At 32.7% G+C, this 22,902-nt stretch overlaps 1 protein-coding gene across 3 annotated transcripts in view; it reads left to right on the top strand.

The window, feature by feature from the left end:
* Window positions 1-21,323, top strand: part of LOC149417445 (palmitoyltransferase ZDHHC20-B-like) — a 31,068-nt gene extending 9,745 nt beyond the window's left edge. Inside the window, exons 5-8 of one of the 3 annotated variants that reach the window (XM_089640306.1) lie at window positions 6,007-6,136; window positions 6,710-6,836; window positions 8,785-8,913; window positions 11,815-13,602. In XM_089640306.1, the coding sequence (XP_089496432.1) occupies window positions 6,007-6,136; window positions 6,710-6,836; window positions 8,785-8,913; window positions 11,815-11,890 (462 nt within the window). In that variant the 3' untranslated portion in view covers window positions 11,891-13,602. Of the gene's footprint in view, window positions 1-5,988; window positions 6,137-6,709; window positions 6,837-8,784; window positions 8,914-11,814; window positions 13,603-19,838 lie in introns of those variants that run through there. The other 2 variants (XM_089640305.1, XM_089640307.1) reach the window with 2 other exon arrangements.
* Window positions 21,324-22,902: the final 1,579 nt, after the last annotated feature.

Below are 22,902 nucleotides of genomic sequence, written 5' to 3'. Positions count from 1 at the left end.
TTGTCTGGTTATTCGTAACCCGAGAATGTTTGTCTTTCTTTTCAAATGAAAAATAAACTTTTCCCTAAGCTGAAATCACATGTTGTTTATTAAAATGCAGCCCGTGAAATATGGTTTTAGTGCTGAATTTTAGCTGCAATGTTTTCGACTTATCTGAGGAGCGAATAGGCTCGATAAATTAAAATTTTAGTTGAGATAACTGCCAAATATAATTGTCGTGCTTGCGAATGTCGAATAATAACCAATATTACCAATAACAATATCGACCGGTCAGTGGTTGAGTGGGCATAGCGCTTGGGTCTCACCCGAGCGTCGCGTGTTCGATTCCTCGGCTGGCTAAGTCCTCCATCACAACACAAGCAACATTTTCGGCTTTCTGTGGTGGTAGTAGGAGATTTTCAAACATTGTTGGGTTATTCGTAACCCAGGAATGTTTGTCTTTCTTTTTAAAAAAAAAAAAAATTATTGATGAAGACTTTTACCATGTCGATGTTGGCTTTCATGCTAGGGCCCCAGGGCGGATGTAATGGTTGGGTGTAAATAAAGCGTAACACTCCCAAAACAATTTTTGAACTGCCTTGAAAAATTACAAGTGTGGAGGCTGTAGAAAGGCAGGAGGAAATAAACCACATTTACTAAATTTAATGGGGAAAAAAAACTATTTTCATTATTAATTCTAACTTTAAATATTATGTTGTAGTCAAATTTATTATGAAGAAAATTACACTTGCATTTGAGAGTTTTAGTTGTATTGATGGATCATAGATTTATTTATCTTTTTATTTTGAGAAATATGTTCACTCTCGTATCTGATTATTTAAGAGGTACGGCTGTTTCCTTTCCGCTGTGGGGGTAAATAAAAAGATTTGTGAAACAGTTAGTTTTGTGATTTAGCACCTTTTGCCTTGCACCTTGGCTTCTAGAAGCTACATCCTACTTTGCTGCGGCATTTTTAATATATTATCATGCTTAACAAACTGTGATATTTATTTATGTTGCAGTCACGGAGAATGTCAAAATAAAGTTGTTTTTACATAAAGTGAGGTTTCTTCTCTTCTGCCCTTTAATAATTGATATATTTGTATTTATTCTTATGTTTTTTTTTTAATTAATAAATCTCTAGGGTACCAGGTAAACTCTTACTGTAATTGTAACTCCTTGAATATTGGCTATTTTCTTTTATATTCTCCCTGAAACAGTCACCGTTGAATTGAATATGTAGGTACATCAGGAAATACAACGATGTACTGTCAAATTCAATATGTAGCTATAACTCAGTGGAGTGACCATATCTTATCTTCTGAAGTTTCCCAAAATGATTACTATTTTTATATGCTAGATGGCGCCGTTGCATTTTTTTAAATGGCAACATTGCATTATTGAGCTAGTCTTTAGGATTTTGCTCACAGATCTTACCGTAATATGAAAACCTGCACACAGTTTCGTGTTGATTTATTTCATGATATCTTAAGCTGTTTTGTACATTTAGGTGACCTCAATAGGAATAATAGGAAGGTCTCCTGAGGTCAGCATGCTATTTACTATTAAGCCATAGAACAAACATCCTGCTTCTAATATTATCATATACATATTATCTAGTTGTATTTAACACCAGTGGAGTTCTCACAGTTCAGACTATCATACTGCCATCAATAATAATTATCTAATAATACATTGTGATGTATTGAATGATCACCATTAATAACTCAACTTGCAAATTTTTTTTGTTCAAATTCCATACAAGTAGTTACAATGAACATTAGAGTAGAGATAGAAAGCGTTATCGCATGTAGTGTTGATTTTAATTATAATAAACTCAATAAAGGAATGGTCCTAATGTATGGTTAGGTACATACAGTCAGGGCTGGTCCTCGGTCCGTTCCATGCGCCAACTTGCCAAGGTGCCAAGGCGCTAATAATAACCTAATACAGCGTCCTTTCTACTAGAGCCAGACGCCGTTTGGCTCAGGGCCGGCCCTACATGCAGTGATTAATGCTACTTTTAGTGCAAAAATTTATCCTCCCTACTAAAATAATGTTTTACCTGAAAGTTACAAAACGTCATTACAACATTTTTATATAACTTTCAGAGTGAAACTTACTTGCAGTCATAGACATTCAAATTAATAGACTTCTTCTTACATGAAATATGGGTACCATTTCGACGAGCTGGAGTCAAACCACGTGACCATATTTTTGACACTGGGAGGGTTTAAGAATGCTTGGAATAAACTATGAGATCAGTCATACATTGACCACCGAAGAGCGTACATTTAAATAATCAGACCGTGTGCAGAGAAGTAAAGTTCGCTAAAGTAAGGCAAAGATTTGCAGCGCAGTCTATTGTGGGACTTTTCTACAAAAGATCTGAATATTCATTTTTAAACAAACCGCCTTGTGTAGTGTAACAAAATATTCAATTTTGGAAACAAGCCGGAACTTTTGTTTTCCCGGTTTGGGAATTGATGTAAATAATTTTACGCAGCCAGCAATTTGCCCTCCATTTAAAAAAGTTCTAGTAATTTCTGCCCCCCAGGTTCTGCGCAAGTTGGTTTGTTTCCCCTTTCTCCGATTGACTCGTCTATTAATTTGGATGTCTTTGCTTGCAGTAAATATTGTTTTGGTGAAAGACCACCATTTTTTTTTTTATAAAACAATTTTTTTCTAACATTCGATGACGCTCTCTCAGTGTTTTATGTTAGCAGTCTTCTTGCAACTAATGGGTGAAATAAATCAAAATACGTTTCTCATGCCTTGCAGTGTTGCCATTAAAATTAGTGCCGTCATAATAGTTTTCAGTGTTGTCAGCCATCAAACATTTGGTAATAAAACACCTCACTCACCTTAGACACATTGATATTAGATTGTTTTGGATGTGTTACGATGCATGAGTCCCTTGCTACAAGAACAGTTTGTACATAATATCTTTACCCGAGAAGCATACGGATGCAACTCCAAAACACTAAATGTTCAGGAGAGCCGAAAACCTTTGTGTTTTTAGCAAATGAAAGAAATATTTTAATTATCAATCAAAATCTTTGTGGAAATAACAAGAGATTTGCAAAAAAACACATAGGTTTTCAGCTGTCCGTATCCGTATTCTTCTTGGGTACAGGTATGTTATTCCACATCTGCTTGTATCTGAGCAAAGGAACATTTTACTAGAATCAAACTTTAACAATATGTAATTACTGAAAAATCATATTTAAAATTGATAAAAATCCAATATTTTTTTTCATTACATCCATTCTTTTTTAAAAGAGTGGTAGATTGTTTTGATTAATTTTTTAATGAGAAATCATTTTTTCATCAATTTCTCCTAGTTTTTTTAAAAATTATTTCACATGACATCTGTTTTTGCCCTTTAAAGGCATTGTTAAGTAAATAAAAATTTTATTATTGAAGATAAAATTTGAAACAGAAAAAGATACGGTCGTATCTGGGATTTGCACCCAGAACCTTCGCCTTGCCGGGGCGCTGTTCTACCAACTGTGCTATTGGGTGGGACTTAATTTTCTTCGGTCATATTTAACTGTAAGTATCATACTTCGAATAAGAACTACCAACAATATCTTCATTTATATCAATGCACATTTTTATTGGCTGCTACCTTTATATATGATCATAAGATTCAACTTGAATTAAATGCAATCTAGATAGTGTCTTGGATAAATATATCCTATTTTTATTTTTATGTGCGACATCAATTGACTTTTCTGCAAGTCTAAGAGGAATATTTTAGTTGGTAGAGCAACGCCCCGGCAAGTTCAAGTTCCAGATTTGACCTTATCCATTTCTGATTTTTCTGTTTCAAATTTTCATTTAAAAATTGCTAATATTATCTTCAATTATAAAATATTACAATTTGAGGTTTTACTCGATAAGTTATTCCCAAAATTAATAACCATGTTAATGGAATGAATTTAATTTACTATTGAATTATGATAATATGAATTGGACACTGAATGTTATAATATTTTTAAAAGTAGTCACTTTTGGGTGGAAAATTATTAAAAATATATCTTTGCTTTAACCATGAAAGCAATCAATGTAGAATAAAACCCTATATTTAGTTGTCAGTAAAGTTTAGGCATTCGAACGGACTGCATTAACCGCCGATTGATGGTCCGTCAGCGCTTTGTAAAAATTTACCTTGGCTTGTTTGATCAGTACTAATAAACATAGGTACTAATTGCCCATTTGATGACAATTTGAAATATGACGATAGTTCAAACAACTAGGCCTAATGGCCAATTTACACTTTGATTAGTAGCAAGCGTCGCAAGTGATTAGCAATTAGTATTAGGTTAAAACCGGGAGAAACACCACCTTTTTTTTATTGTCAAATTTCATAGTTGGGCGGCGCACAGTGGGCTGAAAATCGCCTTTCATAGACATAGAGACTTGAATTTTCAAGGGTATTTTTTTTGGCTAGAAATGGATTCTGCTGATCTATAAAATGCTATGCTATAAAATTTCGTATGAAGCAATTGCGTGAACAAATGAAGGAGTTATAATTTTTTAAAGAAAAAATTTGTATGGCACTGACATTAAAAATGAGGCTATCTCTGGAATCATAAGGTTGGCTGTTCTATCCTTACACACAGATATACTACTATTTATTTGTAATATTTTGACATACTTCGTATTGTGGCGCAACTTGCGATTTTTTTTTTTTAAATCCTGAAAGTTGAAAAAAACACTTTTTAATGTTGATGATTCATTTTAATTCTTAAATGCTTTATCAACATAAAAAAGTTTTTTTTTCAACTTGAGGATTTAAAAAAAAAAATCGCAAGTTGCGCCACAATACGAAGTATGTCAAAATACAAATAAATAGCAGTATATCTGTGTGTAAGGGTAGAATGGCCAACATTATGATTCCAGAGATAGCCTCATTTTTAATGTCAGTGCCATACAAATTTTTCTTAAAAAAATGATAACTCCTTCATTTGTACACGCAATTGCTTCGTACGAAATTTTATAGCATAGTAATGATCAGCAGAATCCATTTCTAGCCAAAAAATACCCTCGATAATTCAAGTCTCTATGTCTATGAAAGGCGATTTTCAGCCCACTGTGCGGCGTCTCCTGATTTACCCTAACATTAATCGGGCATTAAAATGTAAATCGGGCTTCATGCGTCCTAGGGAAAACTAGCGCCATGCTCACACGGATGACTTTTGTCATGGCAGCAGTTTCGTCACTGTTTCAAAATTCAGAGGTGCGCACATGTAGTGATGTGACATTAGGGAGACTTTTTGAGGATTTTGAAACTAACAAAACCAAACTAACCATAACGAAAGTCACCTTGCATGCTTGGCCTAAGACTTTAACTCAAGTAAATCGGTCAAAGATATATTTTGAATAACTGAGGGGTTGATTTGAAAAAATTGACTTATTCCACTTTTTAGCAAACTTGACCTGCGAATTCAATATTTTTCTAAATATACTTCTACATAATATTTTCACAATACAAGGTTGCAAAAGCTACTTATTCCCATAGAAAAATAACTTTAAAAATGGCAATGTTTCTTGCCAACTTGTCTTATTCCACCCGATGTTACTATCAAAACAGGCTTTTTCCATTTCAGCCAAGAGAAACAGAGCATTTGGTCATGTGAAAAAATGGCCGCCTAGATGATTTGTATGAAAGTTGATGTCAGTTGTGTTATATGGCGTTTTAAAATCAGCTTATTCCAAGACAAATATGGTTGAAAATAGGATTATTCCAAGATTGTCTTGCAAAACAGACTTATTCCAAACATAAATTGTAAATATCTTATTACTTTTCAAAATTTGTTAATATTTTAGGATTCAAATTGAATATTATTATAGTAAAACACAGATACGAAATCACATATTTGACGCTGTATCAGTTTTTAGCGATTTCCCAACAAAACAAACATTAAGGTGGAATAAGTCAGTTTTGCCAAAATACCCCTCACCAATGTGTTACTATTTATTTGTTTTTTCTTTCTTTTAAAGGATATGTCCATGTTTCAGGGGGAACTGGAAGGAATGGGAAGGTTTCACATCCTTTTCTTGTTCTTCGTTGCATTAATGTTTGCCATTAGTCTTGTGTCGTTTTTTGGGTACCACGTCTACTTGGTCATGCAAAACAGATCTACACTTGGTGAGTGACATTTTTTATTTTGTTCAAGAAAGAATATAGCCATAATGCTAGCTTAGTAGCTACTTTTAGATAATATTGTTTTTTGAATTAATTAACAGATTGATTAGTGCAGTCATCACTATCTTGATAAACAAATAATATTGTATAATATTGTTGGCCTATGACCCATACCTTATGGCCATGGCCCTTAACCTTTTTCATAAATAAATTTTGTTTTAATTTAGTATTTTTAGTTTCCAGCATCATCAGATTTTATATATGTAGTGCCGAATTAGTGAGATTCTGCAAATTGTTTTCAAATTCAGCCCGTCATGCCATGGGTCGTTAGGAACTGACATAAACCGTGCTGTGAGACCATAAGACCTGTGCAGTCCCCAATACACTGCACTGTGGACAGTTACTTTACTTTTCTGCACATGGTCTTACATCACTCAGTTTATGTTGATTCCTTATTGACCCATGGGACGATGGCCTAAGTCTTCAAAGAACCGAAAAAATACAACTTGTTCATTTCACTCTATTTCTCTTTTTTCTTTCTAGTCGATGTAAATTAGATTGTTTACACAATTTCAGAGGCTTTCCGGGCGCCAATATTCCGTTCAGGCACCGACAAGAATGGTTTCTCCCTCGGCCGGTACAACAACTTTCAAGAAGTATTCGGGGACAATCCCAAGACGTGGCTGCTGCCCATATTCACAAGGTAAGCTACTCAAATACTACTTGGCTAATATGCTCTACACTTCTTTATCTTCTGTTTTCCTAATCCTCCCTTCTGTACAAATACCATATTACCCATTAACTCGGAGTTTTCTAAATGACAAACTTGTGAGTTCAGAATTTTAGTGACGCATTATTATCGGTATTATGGAAGAAAATGGCTCATTTTCAAAGGCTAGGAATTTAGTCAATCCTGCTTTTACACAATTATAACACTGTCACTTTAATGATAAAATTCGTTCTTATTAGAATCCTTGATTTTTTTCCCACCCCTTGCATTAACTACCCAATACTGGTGTAAAAATAAATAATAATATGTTTTATGTTTTTCACATCCTCAAGTGATTTTCATACAATAGAACCTCCCATTTTCCTATATGTGTGGAAAGTATCCCCCGTGTAAAAACAGAATTAATTAGTAAAGTTTGAAAGTGAGCCTTTCTTCATTCTATTTCCAACAAGGTTTCTGCACTTATAATAGATTTTGGTGAAGATTTGTGAAATGGATAATTGATGAAAATACTTCCATTAGAAATATCTAAGTAATTTGATTTAATTCATCTGTCAAAGCCATATAAAAACTCTTGGCTCGATTCCAGGATCTTGAAAATTTTAATTTATTAAATTTACAACATTGATAAACTTCTATAAAGCTGACAATAAAATATTCAGTAATTTTATTTTTTGTAGAAATTACCTTGAATACATACATGAAACATTATATTTTTAATCTTAGTTCCGTATAGTAATATGACTAGAGTAGATTAGTTCACCTGTTGATGATTTATAGATGATTTTACAGATGAAATAGAAGTATTATGTATATTGAAAGTGAAGCAAGATAATGAAATTTGAGTTATATCCCTTTACGTAATATATCTATAGATTAGTGTGATAAAAATGTTTTCATAACCCTGGTATGTGTTGTGAAGGACAAAATTAATTCTCTCAGTTTTTCTCTTATCGTTTTGGCTTGTCTTTCTGCATATTTTCTTATTCGTTTCCCCCCTTCAAAATTTGTATACATTTATTTTTATGAATAACAATGGTAAAAATGGTTTCATGTTTGCAGAATGATTTTTGTAATGCAAAAAATATAACACAACATATGAATTACAATGTTAGTTTGTAAATATAACCACGACATCTACAATGGTGACAACATTATACGAATCATCCATATATTCTCTTATACACCGATAGTATCTATCCAGTTTTGTGTTTAGATAACTTGTGAATGTCTGCTTTAAATCTGCAAACTCAGGTTTAAATCATATTATATAGGTACTTCCTATAATATTTTAACAGACAGCCTATTTCTGTTGCTTCTTTTAAAAATAATTGCACATTTCTTTACAGTTTGTTTTCTACTTATAATGTTTTTCTTAACAGATGTTGATAATGTTAATTTTAAAGAAACTTTTTTTCCTTAATTTATCCGGGTACCCTTCAAATATGTTTTGGGAAAACGTCTACACGAATACACATAGAAGAATTTTATCAAAATGTCAAAATACAATGGGAATATTGTTCCAAAATTGTCGGTAAATAATTTATGGATTTTTTATTGAATTGACATTTGTTAGTGTTACTAGTGTCTTGGAAGAGGCGTTCATCTTCGTCACAAATGAATCATCGATTAGATTGAAAGAATATGGTCATATTATTATGTTGACATTTTTACACTACATAATATAATCTCTCACTCCACACAAGCGTCAAGTTGGAATGAAAAGGTCATTCGGGCAGTTGACATTATTCACAACATTTCTGTGACAATTCTGTAACAATATATTATATTTAAATATGTTATTTGTAAGATTGCTTAACTTGAATATAAATGGGTAATTCAACGATTCAATCCGAGTGTTTGGATTGAATGGATTGTTTGGCTCGAACGCAACTGGCACGGTGTCTTCTGTTCTGTGTAGTCTGGGTGACGGCTCAGAGTTCCCCGTGAGCGCGATCCACCAGCAGCCGACCCTGAACCATTACATCAGCGCCGGGGGCGTGACGGTCAACCAGCACACCTACCACTCCATGGGCACCACCCGATCAAGGTCAGACATCTGATGGGCTCGATCCAATCCCTTGCTGATCTGACGGCAGACATTAATCAGACCATCTTGGACAGTGAATCCTCAAGAGTCTCGTATAGCCGTGTACCTCTTTCTTAACCTAACCTAACAAATCTAACTGGGACACTTTCATGCCACACCGATTGTCAAATATTGTAGCAACTATGTTTACTTAGAAAACACCTCTCGTCTGCGTAACCTAGTTCCGAGATGATCAGTAAAACACTTTTTATCCTTCAGTGTTTTAATGTTTCACTGTTGAATTTCATGTTTTAACTCCTGTTTTTGCATTTAATTGAACTGCTAATAATGAAAACTTCATCTCCCGTTTTGAGTCTAGTAGTCATTCGATAAACTGGACAATTCGTCCCAGTATTTTATGTTATTTTTCAAGCAAACTAAACATTCAAAGGTCCACAGAATAGTATTAAAAACGGGATAAGATCTGTTTATGGCTAAGACAAGTGGAATTTAAAAGATATGAAATTATTCAATTACTTTGACACCGTATTACAAAGACCCTTGTTTTTAAAGCTACTTAAATAATCAGCATTAAATTAATCTATTACAGAACTGAATAGTATTAACATCCTTGCAAGTAAATAATAACTTAAAAACGCAGAGTTCATTGGCCTAGTCTTTTCAGGGTATTAAATTTATATAATAATATATTAATAACAAACTTTATTTATATCCTACAAAGAAACTAAGGGTTCACTGTTTAACGATGGATACATTTATATCTCGGAGGTACTAGATAGAGATAGTGTTTATTGCAAAGCGGTTTTGGGATTAGGTTGCATTCAATCGGTTGTGGACACTGTATAATCACATTCATCAATTCTCACTGGTACATCTATTAATACTAAATTTGACTGGTTCAAACATTTTTGGGATATCATTTTGGTGATACATTTTACACGGTTTGTTACAAGACATGAGAACATGATGTGAATCCATATTAATTATCCACCACAAATCCTCTGACTGAGTTAATATGGCATACTAAATGAGTCACGTAAATTCCAAGTATTACGAAATGTCAAATTGATCAGGAATTATGGCATACGCAAACATGGTGTGACAAGACCCCAGCTGCGTAATTAAATGTTTATTTTTAACAACACCACTCAATACTCCACTGTACAAATTTAAATTTATTATGTGGGTATAATTTTTAAGATGATTTCCAGTAATGAGAAGTTCAACTTTTAAAGTTAGGTAAAGAGTGAAAAGTGGGAAATATGTAAGTGTTAACTGTAAGTATAGTTAGTATGGAAAATTTAAAGAAGATAAATACATAATGCACAAACGCTTTAAGGGTGCATCCCTCTATTTGCCTTTGGTTTAAAACGCTTGCAGCACACAAATTAAACATTATCAGACTTTCAAAATGCTTCAGCAATTAATTGACATTAAGGTGAATAGTTCTGCATAAGTTTGTACACAAACACTCGCATCATATTCTCATGTTTTTTCTAAATAATATCAAAGAAAAGCTCTAAATGTAGATTCACACTAATTTGAGTATAGACTGATGTCATAGCCTACATCTTCTTGAGATTGGTTGATTGTAAGTAAATTATATCATTTTTGAGTAGAGATTCTTTGTTGCTGAAGACTGATCAGATTTATAATTACTGCTCTTAGATTGTAATGTATAGATTTACTATTTAAAATTTAGCTATTTAATTATTATTTTAAAATTTGAATGTTTTTGTCCAAAAATAAATTAAAAACAAAGATTGCTAAACTTACTAAAAATGGATACTTTTGATATCTCCAACCAATGGTTTCTCAATCTTTCAAAATGAATTCAAAGTTTTTGAGTGAATTTGGTGGTTATGGGGATTGTTTTTTTTTAATTATAATGTAATTCCGCAGGTTGTTGTTTGAATTGAGTATTTTAAGGCTTTGATACTTTATAATAAGATGCTTCAGCTTTACACTTTCCTTGTGAGCAATCTATATTTAAATTAATTTGCTAGCAGCATAAATTTGTAAATAAAGCACAAAAATAAGTAGTTTTCAACATTTTTGATCTTTGAATTGATTGAGATTCTCAAGGTGGCTTGTAATTTTGTAATAGTTTTATCTATAATAATTGTGTTTTATATTTGGGTGTGTTTGGCTGCCAAGCTATTTTAGACGCAGGACTTGAAACAGCTAAAATAAATTTTAGTGCCTTAAATTAGATCCGCATTTTCCACTGTAGGCAATTTGCTAATAGATGTCGCTAGATATTCCCGTGCTTAGCACAACAATGCCTTACTATATCTAAATAGCATTCTCATTACAAGAAGCTCATGAAAGACTTCCCAGAGACCAGAGATCAGCAGTAATTGTGCCCCGTCTATTTAAATACTTTATCTGTGAGAAGATAAGGTTTCGCCACAAGAAATTTTCTTCGTGGACTTTCAAGACACGTTGGAATATCGACCATTATTTGAAACAATTAACTACATAGTTGAAAAATGCTCCTAAAAGTTATTCACAAATATATTATAGAAACTGATAATTCTATTGTGTATTAGCTTCAATCATAATGTACAAATTAGTGCCAGTAAGTAAATTTAGCTTATCGAGATTTCACACCATATTTAAAGTAAGTATAGAAGATTTATATGCGTTTTGCTAAATAATTATATTAAAAGTCTATTTATTAAATTGACAAGGTTCTTAAAACACCAATATAATATAATACATATACTATATATTAAAATCCGATGTGCATACATACTTCTATGATAGCTTGCTGGGTGATAGCATAACAAAAGCTTTAAACTTTGAGTATTACTAACATGGGCTTTACTTATTTGGTTTTGAGGTTAACTTGCCACATGATGTGAACAAAAAGTAATAATTTTATTTATTTTGCAACAGCGGGCCCGACACTATAGAAAATGAATCGACGAGCCTTTATCCACGGACTCCGTATGTCGAACCCAAAATTGTTTAAGTCTCGTTGCCGAAGTTGCTCATGTATTGTTTTTCATAGACTATAGGCAAAAAGAATTTATCTATGACTGATAGATTATTTAGTAAATGTTAAATTAAATAAAATGTCCCGTGTTGTATAAGCTAGTACAAGAAGTACAGGAGGTACTAAACATTTAATGTTTGAGCATTTTGTTTTAATTTATAATAAGTTTGTTTTAAGTGGCTAATAGTAATTCTGATTGTATTTAAGAAGGAGCCACAAACCTTTTTCTAGTGAAGAACGGATGTTTGCTAGAAAAAGTTGCCGCCTTTCTTTACTCCCAATCTAAACAAGCTCTCAAACAGCCACCATCCCAAAGTCAAATAAAATTAATTGTTATCCTTAAAGCATGACTTCTGCAGCTCTTCCGCTCATAGACAAAATGTACAATAAACTTTTGAAGAAACTCTTCTTAAATGCTTCAATAAACCACACATATCCATTTTGTCTATGAAAAGAAAGGTTGTACTGAACAAATGTCGTTGAGAACTGATACCAGAATGGCCACCATTTGAGTGTTCAATTAACAGCCAATGTCTGCACTTTTTCGGACTAGGTAACTTCTACAACCTAAGGCTATTTATTGTTTTATAATTTCTTCTACTTTACCCATCTTTGGTCTCATTTTTTTTCGGGGATAATCATATATCCAACAATGCAAACGAATTTATTATCTTTGTTATTTTAATCTTGAAAGTAAGTTATTTTCTACTTGAGTACTCTTTTAATATTTTTAAATACGTACATTATAATTATTGTTAAAGTATAAAATTATTGTCACAAAGCGAGAAGTGCTTTTCCAGTGTGCTAATTGTTAAAAGCTTTACATGTCAAATACATTATTGCTCACACGGATCAAATGAATTACTTAGGTTTAATTTTAGGCTTTTCCAACAATATTTAAATGTTTAAATACAATGTCAATGCATTCAGGGGAATAGTTTTGCTAGTCAATAATGATTTTCACTCGTAATGCAGGGGAATATTTATCTATTGTTTTTGATAAGACCAATTATTAAGACATGTAGTCATTAAATAATGAATCGCCAACTAAAACAATTCATGACAAATAATCAATTTGTGGTAAAATTATACCATAAAACAATAGATTGAATTTTTTTTTTTAAATTTTCCATGTTTAACAAGGCCGAATAGAGTAAGGGCCTGGGCGCATGACTGTCAAATTAAAAAGTTAGTGCTGTTGCTAAGTAAAATTCACTGTTTAAAATAGTTTGATCACTCTGTTTATTTAATATGCTTGGGATAAAACAAGACACAAATCACTAACAACGAGTATCGACAACAATAGCTGCCATTTGTAAACTGTCGTTCGACGATGGCACTGACAGAATCCGTCACACGCCCAGGCTTGTATTCTAGTCCGCCTTGCGTAAACAAATAATGACACCATTCCGCTATAGTTCTGTCATCTTCCAAATTATACTAAATATGTAATCGTTTCTCAATGGTAATAAAATAATAGGTATTGATAATTTACTTTGTATTATATTATAAAAGTTTGTATTCTACGTTTATTTATTTTTAATTTAACATTTAAAATGTTCTCTACTTGACGATTATTTCTTCTCTATGCATATCAGATTATTATCTTAAAAAAAAAAAAAAAAAAATACTACTTATCTTTATTATTTGCTCTTAACTAGAGAAGAATATGTTGTTGATTACCTCATTTCTTAATAAATTGATTCCTGAAAGCTACATATCTCACATACATCTTAAAATTATTTAAATATGTCAATGTTTTATTATCAAGAGAATATCTCAATAATCTTTGTATCCAAATAAGAATTTATTTGCAAATTAAAATTGTGAATGTTTATTTTTACCGCATATTATTTAAGTATTTTATATTTAATTTTATTTATTTTGTATTATCTTCGCTGGGATGTTGAAACCACCATTTATGCAAATCAAAATCGAAGCAAAAATTAATGTAATTTTTTCAAAAGCTTATATCTGTTTTTTTTTTCAAATTTAGTTAATTGTAGGAACCTGGTCACTTTGTAGTCCTATAAGTACAATACATTTTTGCCAAATTGTCTCGTTGTTTTCTGCCCAGCGACATATTTAAGTTGTGAAACTTATAAGTATGTAATATACCTCCCAGACAAATGATATCAACCGTAAATGTTGTGAATCGCAGACTTTGCTAATTAACCAGCTAGAGCTACAGTCTGTTACAGTTATCACATCTTGCCTGTGAATGTTGTATTTATAGATTATATAAGATTGATATCCACATTAACATTTCAATCGATTAAAAACTGTTAATTTTGTAACAAGCTCTAAAACATAATATAATATATCATTTTAAATTAGAAATCATTATTTTGGGCACAGGCGATCTTTATAGTTTGTATAATTTGTTATTTAATTTAATAGACTAATACACTTAATTTTTTTTAGTGTTATAATTTTAAATTTCATGTATCGAGGGCTTAAAGTCAAACGACCGTAAATTTTTCTGGACCTTAAAATCAAATAACGTTATCTACAAAAAAATATACCATAATTCCAGGGTTTAAAGTCAAACAACGTTATCTGCAAAAAGACATACCAATAATTGAGCCCTTATACAGAAAAACAGCTTTATGTGAAAAAATTAGTACCGAGATATTGGCTGTTAAACATTTCATTTGACTGTAGTGAGCATAATTATACAAATTGGAAGTAAAATAAATTTATATGTTTTATGTATTTTAATCTTTTTATTTGTAAGTTTTGAGTATAATACATGAAAAAGGAAAAATAGTGCCATTTTTCAGAATATTGAAATTTATTCGTTTTTCTAAAAAAAAAACCATAAAATTTGAATATTAAAAATTTCAGATATGCTACTTACATATGTGTAAGTAACGCAACTAAATAAAACGTTATCACAATAATAATGACATTTTCCAAACGCCGATTGCACAAACCGTCAGTTCCAATAAAAACAATGACCGACTTGTATTAAGATCGGGCTACAGGCAAGGCCTGGCATGACGATCTGGCGTCTGGTTGAAATTTTAAAATAATTTTTCTGCGAACGTAGTTGGATATATGGTGCATAATTTGAATGGATATATATATGCACCTTACAAGAGCGCCCCTGTCTGTACAGCATAATGTCAGGGGTACTATGTCGCCACATGGTTGTGAGGCGGGTTAAGGTAGGGGCTGTAGGATGGGATTTATTGTGGGTTTTCAAGAGGCCCAGATTTTCTTAAAACAGCGTTATTTCGATTATACTGTTTTTCTACATAAGGGCTCAATTAGTATTGGTATATTTTTTATAGATAATGCTATTTACTTTAAAACTTAAAGTTATTTGTAGATGATAAAGTTGTTTGACTTTAAGCCCTCGATATATGAGGTTAAGGCCCTATCTGGATATCCATTGCATTACAGGAGCCAAAGATATTAGAAGAACGAGATATGCTATGTTGGCCGCTGGACCGTAGCCGGAGTACTACCTAATTAGGGTACTTTGAACGGTATCGGGACGTGTACGCACAGAAATCTGTTCTATGTATTAGTGCGGATACCTTAGCGCAAGCGAAGGTGTGCAGTAGTATTGGTGAACAAAACCGGCGACACTCGGCAAAACAATTCCACTCAGTACGAACTGCGCATAGCACATCTCGTTCTTCTAATATCTTTGACAGGAGCCGACACACAACTTTTTTTTTTTGTAGTTTTCTTACAAATCACGAAATAACTTAGTATGAAAATTAAGATTATGCAATAACAGCTTAATATCAATTTATCATGACTATTTGTGTCAACACAGTCTGTTCCCTCCGGTCATGTAACAGATTTGCTGGTGAGTACTTTTCATAGGTCATGTAACAGATTTGCTGATGAGTAATTTTCATAGGTCATGTAACAGATTTGCTGATGAGTACTTTTCATAGGTCATGTAACAGATTTGCTGATGAGTACTTTTCATAGGTCATGTAACAGATTTTCTGATGAGTACTTTTCATAGGTCATGTAACAGATTTGCTGATGAGTATTTTTCATAGGTCATGTAACAGATTTTCTGATGAGTACTTTTCATATGTCATGTAACAGATTTGCTGATGAGTACTTTTCATAGGTCATGTAACAGATTTGCTGATGAGTACTTTTCATAGGTCATGTAACAGATTTGCTGATGAGTAATTTTCATAGGTCATGTAACAGATTTGCTGATGAGTACTTTTCATATGTCATGTAACAGATTTGCTGATGAGTACTTTTCATAGGTCATGTAACAAATTTGCTGATGAGTACTTTTCTTTGATCACATAGATTTTATAATCGATATTCATTATTTTACGTTGGTGTTTTATACAAACTTCGAACCTTATAAATTAATATATTATTATGACAGACAAGATGTACCATTTATTTGTTCAAAAAACATTTTTACCATTGTTATTTGTTAAAAATATTTTGTTTTATTTCTTTTTATACTTATAGTGAATACAAGAGATTTATATATGAACTGTTTTTGTTTTCATTAGACCCTGCATGCTCCTTGTGAAATAGTGTGGCTCAAACCTATTTTGTCAAAACACAAAGGTTCTAAGGCTTTTCGTCTAAAAATTACAAAATTTGTATGTTCAACCCTTTTTTATCAAATTCTTTTGGGGAACAGCTTGTTTTTGGATAAAAGTCTTGGACAATGTGTGTTTGGACAAACTTTCTAGGCATTCTTGTGTGCGTGTGAGTATACATATTCTGTTTGTCTCCCTCTTGGTGTTGTGGCTTTCCTTAGCTTCGCATCTGCTTGACCAGTAAGGTACAAGGCTTGATGTGTGAATTCTTACTATTATTCATTTGTAGATATGTATCACATCTAGATATTGTGATCATGGAAGCATGTGTTATGGCGGCCTGAATTTAGAATTTAGGGCAGTTTCTTTGTACTTTAAGTTGGCATGCTTCAAACCCCATCACATTTCGCATTGTCACAAATTGACGATTGACACCATTTGAATTTCAAATTTGAACTACCTCCGTTAACCGCCGAGATCGTTCAAATGTAAAAATTAAAATGGCATTGAAAGTTGATTTGTGGCACTGTGAAATGTGACGAAAGTTGAAACACCATCATTTTGATATCTAAGCATTGTGTACTTGAAGCCAAGTACTGTTGCTAAGCTCACAAGAGAAATGTTTGTATGTACATACATTTAACAGTCCTTCTTGGTTTTTTATTATAACTATCCATTTGAAACTTTATTACAACTATTGTAATATCCACGGCCGCTTTCGCCGATCAAAACTGAGCGAATGCTAAGTTAAGTCGCAAATGTCCTTCGGAGGTAGACTAAACAAAGGTTAATGTATTTTAATTTTTTTTAAATACTATACATTTAATTTTTTTACTTTGCTTCATGCAAATAAACATTTAAAAAAAAAAACAGATTAGCCCGTAGAGTTATTTTGGGAGATATTTCTCCCAGACGTCAAACACCCATATTTTTGGCAGATAATTCTTTGGGACTCATAAAAGTCATGCTATCTTATTTTGTCTTTCAGTGAGATATATGATTTAAAAAGTGTTTGAAAGAGAGAACACCACGTGTTATATTGACATTTAAAAGTTTACCATAAACGCTCCTGAAAAATTTGAAATAAATCTATGCATTTTAAAAATATATGTCAAGGTCAAAAAAATGAAGTGACGATAACTTTAATAATACCTTTGTCTAATTAAAAATGTTTTTTTAGTTTTATGTAATTATAGTTTACTCAATAAAATCATCGGTAAGCAAATTTAAAAACTTGTCTGCATTATGTTTGCATTCAAATTATTTGTATTTTTAATTGCGTATGTCTATTTGTAATACAAAAATCTGAAAAGAGTCTTTATTCTGCTCAATCAATTCAATTTATTTTGAAAAACTTTCAAAAACGGCGAATTTATCTGTAATTGAATGTAATGCGGAAATATTTCTCTCCCCATCTGCATTTCGACAGTTCTCTAGGGGCTCTAGGGGTTAAGTCTTAAAATTATTTCACTAGCATAAATAACCAGTAACTTTATATCCCACAGTTAAAATAAAGACTTTTTTGACTGACACACACGAAAATTACGCTCAAACGGGGTTAGTAACACTGAACTTAATCTTGGTGGTTACTCAGTTTGATTGGTGAAAGCGATTGTCGATAATACAATTTATTTAAAATCATAATAACATTTGGCTAATTAGTACAGCGCCATCTTTGTGAATTATCTTCTCACTTTCAACCTAATATGTAATATTAAAATGAGCCCTAATTATCATTTTGGTTCTACATATATATACAGACTTACTTTTTTTAGATTCAAAATTGTTACAAGGGTTTTCTGGTCTTCACGATTATTTAAGTTATGTATTTGGAAATTTCTTTCGCTCAGTTTTGATCAAATTTTTGACTGCTACAAATATTATTAATACAGCGAAACTGTCTTAAGAAGTTTCCAAGGGACCGGAAAAATTTCCCATGCAGTAAAACCTTATATGTAGGATAGATTGGGCCATTTTTTCATCTATCTTCAAGGGACCGAACAAGCCAAACATCTTAAGCGTGACAACTTCAGAGTGAGTTTAACCACATGCTTTTGAACGAGTCAAAACACAAGTAAGGCTCGTCAAAAGTTAGCGATGTATTTTACGCAGTTTGAATTTGCCTGAAGTTTGCCTCAGAGATCGGTCGTGTTTTTGAGCTGCTTATTTCGTTTTTACTATATTGTTTTCACATTTTCGTGTATGTATGAATGCATCATTTTATTTAACCTGATTTTTTTTAAACATTCTTTATTAAAAAAAACCTAGCATTAAGTGGGGTTAATAAGAAATGGAAAATAACAATGGATCTATCAGCGATTGATGATTTTATTTTCAACACAGTGACACAACACCCTCCTCTATAAAGAATCCATTGAAATGCTTGGAGTAAGTATATCAGACTGGTATCAGACAGTATCGGGGCTCTGTAGAAGCCCAAATAAATCTGGCTTCCAAGAAACTGGGTATCTTGTATAGGACCAGTAGATTCTTCAATAGTGACCGGCTGCTAACACTGTACAAATCTCAAGTACGCCCAACAATTGAATTGAGTCAACTCTGTGCTGGAGACCCAAAATACTTGAAAAATATTTGATTCTGCGCAAAGGAGGGTGGTCCATCTGATCGTTGTTAACAGGCCGATTGCCATCTCTAATGCACAGACGCAATGTGGACATGCTGAGTCTGTTCTATATGTATTTTAATGGAGCCTGCTCTCAGGAACTAGCAGCATTGATCCCCGGTGCACCTACATGAAACTCGTCGGACACAAGGGGATCACCTGTTCACGGTTAATGTTGGCTTCATGAGAATGTATCATTTCTTCAACTCGTTTTTGTATAAGTCGGCTGTAATCTAGAACGAGCTACTGGCATCTGTTTTTCCTCCTTTATATAACAAATAAATAATCGGGGCCTCTGCAAGACCCGCATTCATAAATCCTTCCCTACAACTCCTACCGTAACCGGGTGTTGAGTTCCTTTTTTGCGCTGGTGAGGAGTCATATAAAAATTGTGGTTTACAATTTATTTATTTATTCATCATAAAATGGTACATTACAATAGAATCCTCCGCAGCTTATATCACTAGGGAATTCCTGAGATGAGAAGCTTTATAATTATATTTAATTAAATAAGTAAAATACATATGTAGATATGAATTATATCGAAAATGGGGTTTCTATGGTGATTTATGACAAAAAATATGGGTAATCCAAAATCACCACTCTCGGCTAGTATAAAATTTTTGACCATTTTCTTGAATAGATTTAACAAACCTATAGTTTTTATGTTTTCACTCAGCGTCCAAAAGATGTGCTTTAATTTAATTAAGACCAGGAGATATTGTTTTGTATTCCCTACTAATCTGATGGGTCCTGACAGTATGGGAGACGGAGTCACCTACCCCCAGCGGCACATCGAAGAGGACTCGGAGCTGCTCCTCGGTTCCGACCAGTGGGCTGATCATCCACCTTTCTCCTCTGCCTCCGCTTCCTTGCTTTATGACAATTAGGTGTGAACAGTAGTCGGCTGTTAAAAGCTATCCTGGAATGCCATAACCTCAAATGTTCTTTACTAAACTGTAACTAGATATAAAAATCATTGGTTTTGATACTTTTTATATTGTAAAAAGCGGCGAAAAACGAAAATTCTGAAACAGATTTGTACATGGTAAAAATAAACAAAATTCTAATGTATGAAATTGATTAAGTCTCCTTATAAAATAATCATATGCATCTGCCGCTAGAATCATTGTCAGTATCTAGACATTATATATTATAGTACTGAGTAAATTTCTTCCGTCTAGTTTTTTAAACCCCATTGCATTTGTCGTCGTCAACCAATTGAAAATTAGTGCCATTTTGAATTTCTGACATTTGACCGGTCCACATTAACTGTCATTATTAATCGACAGCTGACCAATCATCCCTGTTTAAAATTTGACCGAACACTGACAGGTCGAGAATCGATTCAACCATAAAAATTTCAAATGGAGCTGAATACTGATTTGTGACGATATGTAATATGAGAGGAGTTCAAACTCTTCGGTCTATGTTTATTTTACTGGCACTTTATCAATGTAGCAATTCCTTTGAAGCAGTTTTCTATTTATAAAATTTAAAAATACTTTATTTTGAACTTTCCAGGATAGCATTACCTTCTCTGTACTTACCGAATAATTTTATAATACAACATATTTCATATTTATTTTGCATTTTTATAATTATTGTAAAATTACTTAGGTAAATATAATTACATTTAAGACTTGTGTGAAAACAGCATTCCAGATGAGAATGTGAATCAATTAATACTGATATGATGTTTTATGCTGTAAATGGTTTGATAGACGAAATAATTTTTTATTGCCATTCGCTTAAACCGGAATGTGATATATCTCCACGGACCCTAATAAATAAATAAATAATTGACCCTCCAATAATAATGAACACCAAGTCTCTTTAGGCAAACCACAAATACAGTCATCCTTTTCTGAAGCAAAGATATTCTTCTCAAAAATGAAACATGTTTTCATTGTGCTCACTGTAAATGGAAGATTTTGCTTGTGCAATGATGGAAAACTAGCTAGGAGAGGAATTGAACCCGCAACGCCTGGGTCGCCTCATTTTTACTAGTTTTACTCTTCTTCCTTTCTCACACAGAATTGTTCGCTTTGGTGAAGGATTTCTGAACCCAATAAATAGTAAAAATATAGTTCATATCGTCGAGAAGTGGCTAACGGCAATTACACCATTCTGAGAAAAATCGAAATTAAGTTTTTTTGCACTTTAATCATGAGTTTTGACTTAATAAAAATATATGTACATCCCATTTTTTGTTTTAAATGTATGTCTATTACTATTATTATTAAATTTTCAAATAAAGCCATTCTTTTATTTACAATAAATTATAATCTATATTGAAGTTTTTATACCTAGAACATTTTGGTCAAAATGATAAATGCCTCGTATATAGAAAATTAAATACATAAATTATCATTTCGTCATTTTTTTTGTGATAAAGGATATTGCAAAAAAACACTTGTCATTAAAAAGTCAACTAGGTAAAAATGTTAGTTAGCCACTTGTCGCTCCTAAAGCTGGTATCACACCTGACCTATTTCGCGGCATCTATGAAATAGATCAGTGTGAACAGGCTTTAGTATGGAATAGAAACCCAAAGTTAAATCGACTTCAACTTTCGTTCTATAAATTGACTATAGATTCTTATAGAATAGATCCCGTGGGAACACAGCATAACTGACGATATCTTTTAAATAGAAAATAAGCATGGGCGAGAGATTAGTCAACATCTAACTCGAGTAGGCAGATGATTGCTTTGTACTAAATGATGTATTAGTGCTAAATAATTATTACATTTTGACTTATCGTCATTTTGTTAAGTTTTTATCACTCTTTTTGTTCTCCTTTTTATAAATACATTTTACTTATTGCTTTTACTAATAAATTTGTCTTGTTGACTTAATCATGAATCATACCAATGTTACAAATTCGGTTCCATGGATATTTCATCAAAATGACAATTAAACACACCTTTTAAAAAGTGATATAGAGTCATTAAAAGTTATTAAACAAAAACTACGCTTAATAGTTACCTATTTAACCTAGTTTTTGTTTCATCACTTTTCATGACTTTATATCACTTTTTGTAGGTGTCTTGAATTGTCATTTTGATGAGATACCAGGTCATTTACAAATTCACACGAGAAATAAAATAATGCGGGAAGATTCAATGAGTGTAATAAAAAATTGAGAAAAAATCGATCAATTGAAATAATTAATGATAATATGCCAAATATTATGTAAATAAACCTACTAAAAGTGGTGGAGTAAAAACAAATTATAGTTTAATTTTCACCACCCGGAACGGGTCTGAGAAAAATAACAAACTCTGGATAGGAGTCAAAATCATGCCCCGGTGGTATGGGCTATATATGCAAGATGAGTTTACGTTCTCCTGCTTATATAGCCCATACCAAAATCATGCCCCGGTGGTATGGGCTATATATGCAAGATGAGTTTACGTTCTCCTGCTTATATAGCCCATACCAAAATCATGCCCCGGTGGTATGGGCTATATATGCAAGATGAGTTTACGTTCTCCTGCTTATATAGCCCATACCAAAATCATGCCCCGGTGGTATGGGCTATATATGCGAGATGAGTTAGCATTCTCCTGCTTATAGCGCCCATACCAAAATAATGCCCCGGTGGTATGGGCTATATATGCGAGATGAGCTTGTGTTCTCCTGCTTATATAGCCCATAGCAAAATCATGCCCCGGTGGTATGGGCTATATATGCAAGATGAGTTTACGTTCTCCTGCTTATATAGCCCATACCAAAATCATGCCCCGGTGGTATGGGCTATATATGCGAGATGAGTTAGCATTCTCCTGCTTATAGCGCCCATACCAAAATAATGCCCCG

The sequence above is a fragment of the Hesperophylax consimilis genome, chromosome 15 (assembly GCF_061612785.1).
Source record: "Hesperophylax consimilis isolate HC1 chromosome 15, BYU_Hcon_1.0, whole genome shotgun sequence".
NCBI classification, from domain to species: domain Eukaryota; kingdom Metazoa; phylum Arthropoda; class Insecta; order Trichoptera; family Limnephilidae; genus Hesperophylax; species Hesperophylax consimilis.
This window is presented reverse-complemented; position numbering and strand designations above follow the sequence as displayed.